The 8399-nt window shown below is 35.4% G+C and overlaps 1 protein-coding gene across 2 annotated transcripts; it reads left to right on the top strand.

The window, feature by feature from the left end:
* The first annotated feature begins 372 nt into the window (after positions 1–372).
* Positions 373–5237, top strand: LOC128030530 (probable U3 small nucleolar RNA-associated protein 11). Of its 2 annotated transcripts, XM_052618234.1 has the most exons (9): positions 373–434; positions 530–601; positions 895–956; positions 2172–2274; positions 2374–2487; positions 2577–2670; positions 4086–4216; positions 4556–4666; positions 4875–5237. In XM_052618234.1, the coding sequence occupies exons 2-9, from the start codon at positions 542–544 to the stop codon at positions 4956–4958; spliced, it is 759 nt and encodes a 252-aa protein (XP_052474194.1). In that variant the 5' UTR covers positions 373–434; positions 530–541; the 3' UTR covers positions 4959–5237. The 2 variants fall into 2 exon arrangements, with proteins under 2 accessions (XP_052474194.1, XP_052474193.1); XM_052618233.1 differs by having other exon boundaries at positions 393–601.
* Positions 5238–8399: the final 3162 nt, after the last annotated feature.

An 8399-nucleotide genomic window follows, 5' to 3' on the forward strand; every position in this document is an offset into this window, starting at 1 on the left:
GCAATGGAGGACACTGCCATCTGCTGTCGACAAATGTCGAGCAACATTTATTTTACATTAAAAGTAGGCATACAGCGTAAATAACTATATTGTTGTTCAGTTGTCGCGTTTACTCTGTTAAATCTATACTGAGGAATTTATAGGCTACTGTAGACTTATATATTTTTTTAATAATTCAACTTACATTATTTCAGTGTTCTTAGCTTTATATATATATATATATATATATATATATATATATATATATATATATATATATATATATATATATATATATATATATATATATATATATATATATATATATATATATTTTTTTTTAGTTCTATTTCATATAATAATAAATATTGTGCTTGATCAGGTTGAAAAGGAAAAATCTTACCCGCGAATCTGCTGCCGAGAAATAACACGCTAGTGTGTACCATCGTATCCACGTGAGTTAAGAACCATACATTCGAGATTGTGCCGTGTAACTAGTTCGTGTCTAGGTTTTTTCTCCCATCATTCACAACTGGATTTGATTTTTTAGATATTTACAGCCATGTCTTCCTTTCGAAAAGCCTTGAAATCTAAACAACGAGACCACAAAGAGCGATCACAGGTAAGATTAAACATAACGTACTGGGTAACTCGCGTGCTGCCTTGCTAAATAGCTATTGTTGTAAAAGGACTCATAGACTGTTAAAACAGTGTATGTAACAGTGTATTATTATTATATTTAATCTGACAGATTAATGTACGTATGTAGTTATGGTGGCAAATTAACCAGGTAACGTTAAAGCGAGTTTTACTGATATCCGATGGCTAACGTTACTTTAGCTTTCCCTAACAGTGAATGAGAAGGTTTAACTTTCGCATTTCTTGTTTGTTAACGTGACTTTTCTACCATCTCAGCTCGGTTTCAGGAAACATTTGGGACTACTGGAGAAGAAGAAGGATTACAAACTTCGTGCAGAGTAAGAAATAACACAACTTAATTATTGTTTTTATAGTTTTATGTTTACTGATTTGGATGCTCTCCCATAAGATATGTCAATGAAAAGTTTTGTAAACAAGAAATACATTTATCGAAAATAACACATTTGAAATAAAATGAGTATATATAATACAGTTAGAGAGCAATCTGTAAATACTTGATTTTTTTGTTGTTGTTGAAATATTGTTAATTTTCATTGCTCAAAATTTTAAGGAATATTATCTATGGGTATTCAACTGTTATAGTAATGTCTGACAAAATAACCAAGGCATTTAAAACAACAACTTTAATTTGTGGAAAACACAGTGATAGGAAATTAGAAAACAGATTATAACTTAAAGTTTGGAGGGTTACAGATGTCAGAAATCAGTAGGAAGTGTAGAGGCCCTTGCTTTGAGTGACTTGAGCACATCTGCAGCCGTTGGGCATCACTAGTTTCTGAGACTGCGCTCGCTGGTGTGATCTTGGTCCACTCTTTTTCCAGTCAATATTTTGGTAACTGTACTGGGTTTCTTAGCAATAACTTTGCTTCCAAGGATTTTAACAGAGATTTTCATTTGGGTTTAGCTCAGGACTCTGGCCCGGCCATTTCATTATTTTAGTGTTCTTAGCTTCAAGCAACTGCTTTGTGCTTTACCTGTTTTGAGGTGTGACGGGGACATAATCCTGCATGAAAATTGCTGGATGATTGGGAGATGCTTGCAGGGAAAGTACTGCATCTTGCTGAAGGACGTTCTGATAAACGTTTGCATTCACCCTGCCTTGTATCTTCAGAAAACATCCCTCAAACCATGCCACTTGCTGCAGAATACAATTCATTTATTAAATATGCTTTTAAAAAAGCCCTTCTGCTCCTATTTGGATAACTTCAAATAGGGCTAAGCAGTGACCTTGAAATTTAGGAAATTGTAGGTTATTCTAATTTTGATGTCCACTATAAGTATGTAAAAATATAGATATATGTGTCTCTGTGTGTCTTTTGAGAGCCTTAGTAAAGAGAGTAGTGAATATAAGAGAGATTCTAATCAGGATAGTAGTAAATATAATATAACAATGAGTTTAGATGTAACTGATCACTTTATAAGATGAAGGCCATTATAGTTTTAATTCAGATTGGTTTGACATTGGAATATAGTTGAAATACTGCACTTATGATTTACAATCCGCTGTGTACAACATGTTATTTGTAATACAGTGACTACCATCGGAAACAGAAGACCCTCACGGCCTTGCGCAAGAAGGCAATGGATAAGAACCCGGACGAATTTCACTTTAAAATGATACACAACCATTTAAAGGTTTGTCCCCTCTTAGAACTGCTACTGCATTCAACTATCTTAAACTGAAATGGGAGCAACGAGGTTTGTGAATCCTCTGCTCATTCTGCTACTGTTCAGGATGGAGTTCACGTGATCAAACCAAAAGACGAAACCATGACAGAGGAGCAGAAGAAGGTGATGAGGACCCAGGACATCAGATATGTGGAAATGAAGCGAGTGTCGGAGATGAAGGTGGGGCAGATTCTTCTCATATATCGGTTTATTTGTGGCTTCATCCCTTCAAAGTGGAGAATAATGGCTTAAATGTTTTTATTTTTCAGAAAATCGAAAGGATGAAGTCAGAGCTCCACCTTCTTGATGTTGATGAAGAAAAGAAAAATAAGCATGTTTTTTATGTGGACTCAAAAAAAGAAGGTACCGTAATATTGCATAGCTACACCTATTACATAATGTAAACCTACCTTATAATAAGATAGTATCATATTAATGTATTTATTTATACACCTTATGCGCCTTACATTGCTATGCCAGTAAAATAAGATTTATTGATGTAATTTACATTTTAATTTGACAAAAAAAATTAATGTGGTTCGATACAAAACATTTGCCTCTAGCTATTTAACTTTAGCTTTATGTGAAGTTAAAGAGCAGGTCAAATGGGTTTTTGAAAAAATATCTCTTTTGCAGTTTATAAAGTAGCTATCCTTAAATGAAAACATTTATGCAAAGTTGTTCATCAAAAAAGTGCATGATAAATAAAGATATTGTCTTTTAAATGAGAGAGTCGATTCTTAATCGCCTTAATGAGTCGTCATATTTTTGCTTGTTACAGGTATGCATCACTAGGTAACATATTTGCATAATCCCGCCTGCCCGCTAAATAGGAACACTCTGACCTGCCCACAAACACTTCCGCTAGTTAGTTTGTTTACTTCACATCATGTTGAGAAGACGCTGTGTTCAAGGATACCACAGAAATACGATTCAAACCTTTTGTTTGCATGTAATTTTAGTAATAAAAATTAGGACTTAAAGCTGCAGTCGGTAACTTTTGACGCTCTAGCGGTTAATAAACAGAACTGCTTGCGGAAGAACATCGTAGCCGGAACTACTTCTCTCTGTGTATCTCTATGAAGAATCACAAAGGTACTGGGTTACTCCGCCGCGGTACCCCCGAAGCAATCTAAAATAGTCACAATATAGACACTTATTATAGGTGCACCCTAATGATTCAGGACAAGCTAAAAACACGGTTTGGAAAATGGATTCATGGTGTACTCGCTTATTATATAATTTTTTCTACATTTTGAACACAAACAAAGTTACGGACCGCAGCTCTGATTGGTTGTTTCTTACTGGGAGTGGATGGCTTTCTGCAAATGGCAATAGGACCAGTGGGAGGAGCCAGAGGAGCTTGATTTTTTTCACAGATTATCTGTCTCATATTCTACTGTCAGGACATAATTACAGGTTTAACAAATATGTAAAAAATATATTTTTACAAAAGTTACCAACTGCAGCTTTAATAAGGACTGCTTCTATAATCTGGCTGGTTTTCTGAACTTAGATGCATTTAAACCTGTTGTAGTTGCTACAACACAATATTAGGACACTTTAAAATAGCATATGACCTGCTCTTTTAATACTGCATGATTTTAAGTTTATGAATATTTGAATACAAGTTTGAGATCAAGTGATACTTGGTGGACCACTTGCAGTATTGCTGCAGACCCCTTAGTTATGTAGACGTAATTTATTGTTTGCTTGCTTATTTCATTTTTATATTTAAAAATTTGTTTTTTTTAATATATTTTTTTTATTCATCCTAGTCGAGGGCTTTGATCTGGCCACACACCTCAACACAGTACCTGAATTGGTGGGACGAGCATATAACAGACCTACAATAGAGACCCTGGAAAAGAAAAGCATTGTGGGAGCAGTGGATCCTCAGAGAATAAAAGTAATTTAGCCACTGTATAGCATGCTTTGTATAACCTATGTAACCTAAGTATTTTAGTGTGTACACTGCACTGTTGAATCATTTCTTCATTCATTTACCCATTTTTAATAAGAATTAATATATTTTACACTAATTTAATTGTATAAATAGTAGTCATGACGACTTAGAAATACATTCTAAATTATTCATAATTTTGATTATGTAATAATTTTTAAACCCATGAAAATGCAGATCCTGGTGTAAATAGTGAAAAATCACGTTTTAACACTAACTTCTCTGCATTTATTGTACCATTTCTCATATTTGTCATTTTCTAACATGTTGAATCCCCTTTCTCAGAAACTTGCAAAGCAGAGGGAACTTCAATATCTGAGGCTTTCACAGCGTATTGACAGAGAAAAAAATATGTTTGTCATTAGTCAAAAGATCCAGACTAGAAAAGATCTGCAAGTAAGTGAATTCTTCTACATTTCACATAAACCCCTTAAACATGGGCACTTGAGTACTTTTTATAATCATTTCAATTTAGTAATGCATGGATTTACCAATGATCTTGTTTTTAAGAACCTTATCTTATGATGAAGTGTTTGTTGGTGGTAATTTCAGAATTGGTTTTCATTTTTGTGTGACATCTGAGTTGTGCTTTTATCTCTGACAGGATAAAGTTAAGAAAGTGAAAGTCTGTGAGGAGACCGAAACTGCTCCAGCTGTCTATAGATTTGAAGCTAAGAGGAAAAGATGATGTCTTTGTATCAGTACACCGTGGAAACTCACTTTCTTGTGACCATTAATCAGCAGATTCATCTATGAAGTGGACTCTCTTTCACTTCTATAGTGTGGTTTGAAAGACTATGCTGGGAATCTTGCACACTATATAAAGCAAGGAGTTTGTAGATATTTACTGCAAAATCGTTTATTGCCTTAAAATACACATACTGTTTTGTAGTTCTTTAATTTAACAGTAGATGGCACTAAATTTACAACCTTGATAAATATAATAAAAAAAAACAACTTTCCTGGCTCTTGATGTAGGCATTCAATTTTTAAAATGCAACTATTATGCCTTCAAAATTCAGTCTCAACTCTTTAATGATTAGGTGACATAGCAATATAATTTATATTACATGGTAGATCCATAATTCAGAAATATGGTTTCTGTATATATATATATATATATATATATATATATAATTGTTTTTTTTACTAATTTAATTTTTTTTTGTCCTATTACATCCTTTGTCCTATGTTTACTTTTTTTTTTTTTTTTTTTTTTTACATTTTGCCATTACCATTACATCTTTAAATTGACTTAAATTGACTGGCTACAAAGATAAACCCGGTTTCCGGGGGCTCTTAAAAAGTCTTACATTTTGTTTTATCAAACCTAAGGCCTAAAAAAAGTGATTTCAAGTATGATTTCAAGAGGTCTTAAATGTGGGTAAGAAAGACCAGAATTGCGGCTGAATGTGACGATTAAACTTCAAAAGGCTGATGTTATGATTTCATTGAATAAACATGAGCGCTGCACATTCAAAGTCCAGTGCTGTTCTGCTGTTACCAGGGAAACAGTTATACTCTACCAAACGCTCCACCTGCTGGCAGTATGAATGATCATTTTCAATACAGCATTTTTGTGATGTAATGTAATGAAGTCTTGTAGGTTAGACTAGTGCGCGTTCTTTCACTGCATGCATTAATCAGTGCATTTAGAACCAGTGCATTTAGATTAAATCACAATTTAAGAGGGGGAAGAACATTTATATTTATATAATTTCATATAGCTACAATCACATGAAAAGTGATGTTTTTTTTTCTCCAAAAGCAAGCATTATTATAAATGTGATTTGATTTTATACAACAGTTTATGAGATTAAGTTTTAGACACCATATTTCCTGTTTTTGCTTACCCCCCTCCCATTTTTTTTATTAATATATTAATACTTTTGACTTTAAATGGCTGATATGTAAAATTTATCATTTTATAAAACGTTTTTGTAACTGAATTGTAAATTATGCTTTTTACAGTAATTTTATGTTACTTTATATGGCACTATAGACATTGCCCTACACCGCTCATATTGTATTAATTATGTGTTCAGGTCTTAAAAAAAGTCCTGCAGACACCCTATTTAAAGCAGAAGTTAATTTTCTCAGAACATTAAATGGCCCACTTTTAAGGCCCACACGTCTGTGCATGACTTGATTGATCATGCAGGTGGCAGCGGCTTCATAAACAGGCCCCATCCGTTACTCTCTCCTGGGAAAGAAGAGGATTGAATCAGGAACAGGTAAATGTCACTGTGTTCGAGAGGAGCAGGCCAGGAGTCTGTCTGTGCCCACGCTGACCACAGGAAAAGCAGTTTGTAATGAATGCTGCGTGCATACTGCTGCTGTACCTGTAATACACTCAAAATGATTAATTCTTACATGCTATTCTTTACACACGCATATATATATATATATATATATATATATATATATATATATATATATATATAAATGTATATATATATATATATATATATATATATATATATATATATATAAATGTATATATATATATATATATATATAAGGAGTTACAAGCCAGTGTTCATAGTGACATGTGGATACATGTCCAAGTCTGGTGATATTTACAAAGCAGCTCCGTGTGACATATCAATATTGACCTTCTGTATTTGCCAAAAGAAGTCACTGGCAGTGTGTGTGTGTGCGTCATGTGGCCGAGCATTCGTCACTGCGACCGCCTCGGTTTGGAGTGGTGGGTCATGCAGCCATGTGCGCAGTTCCGCTCTACTTCTGTCTTTCATTACACAGAAAGCCACTGTTCTTACTGAAGCCTGTCTTTCATTCGCATCAGCTTTTGCATGGGGTCATGGCTGCAGGTCCACCAGCGCAGTGTTGACAGTGACCCCTAGATCTGAAAGATATTGGTCAAAATCTTCCACATTGTCCCGTAATGTTATTAACATTAGGAAATGTAAAAGAGGCCTCCTGTGGCCCTCATGGAGCTCTTGAGCCATTTGTTAAGGGTTTGGGATAGGAGTGTTGAGTTGACAATAGTTTTAAATAGGCTCATTTGATGGGATGGTATGTGAAGTCTATGCTGAGCCTCAATGCTTTTGCTCTTCTTTTTTGTTTTTTTGTTGGTTCAGTGAAATGATTAGTGAAATCTTTAAGATGTGTACTTGGGATAATGTCTCAACCTGACTCCTGAGTAATTAATATTAAGTGATTCTGAATGGCACTAATAAAATGAGTTGTAAACGCTGTTGAAGCCTCTCAGTATGTAAGTGAGTGTGAACAAGCATTTCATAGCAGAGTAATTTGCTTATTGCTGATAAGTATCTCTCTATTTCTAGACTTTTTGCATGAAAATAGATCACACTGTAACAATTTCCATGGATTAAACTGTCATTTCAGATGCATATAATATATAATGATTAATATGAAAGCATTATTTTGTAGGCAATTAACGCAAGAGCTTTTCACAGCTGTATAGTGAATTGAGCTTTGTGAAACTGGAAGTAAGGCCATTTCTTAATCACTCTCTGTTTAAAACAGCATTGGTGACTCAGAGTAGTTTTGACTAGAGTATGATGGCCTTGACTGTTATTACAGCACCTGAGCCCGCTGGATGTCAAGCCCCTAGCTGCCTCTTCTCTGCTGTACCTCAAAGTCTCCTTTCATGAGTGAGGTTAAGAACAGCACTAATCGATTTGCCAATTACGGTTCAGGGTAACTCGGTGGGTGAACAGTAGAATCGGTGGGTTGTGTGGAGAAAAAATGGCTGAGGTTCTTATATCTGCCCCATTGAGTAGCACCACACTTTGTCACACGGCTTTTGAAGTAGCAGATTGTAGCGAGAGTTCGAGGGGTGGGGGTTTGTCTCTGTGCCAGAGGGAAAGCGACTGAAGGAAAATCTTTATAACTCTCACTGCATGCGAGTGTGCGTGTATGTGTGTGTGAGGTGGGATCACAGAGACCCCTTTAAATAGTCACTAATTAGCCATGAGCCTGTTTGGAAGAGGCACTTGAATTGATTAAATTTGCATGGGAGCCTAAATCACGCTAAGGCCTCCTCCCCAGTGGAGCTCGTTTCCCCTCTGCTCCCCAGACATGGGGGCCCATGGGGGGGACCCGCTGTGGGTGAGAGGACAGGACAAGGCGTGGCGCGCACCCA

This window comes from Carassius gibelio, chromosome A16, assembly GCF_023724105.1.
Source record: "Carassius gibelio isolate Cgi1373 ecotype wild population from Czech Republic chromosome A16, carGib1.2-hapl.c, whole genome shotgun sequence".
NCBI classification, from domain to species: domain Eukaryota; kingdom Metazoa; phylum Chordata; class Actinopteri; order Cypriniformes; family Cyprinidae; genus Carassius; species Carassius gibelio.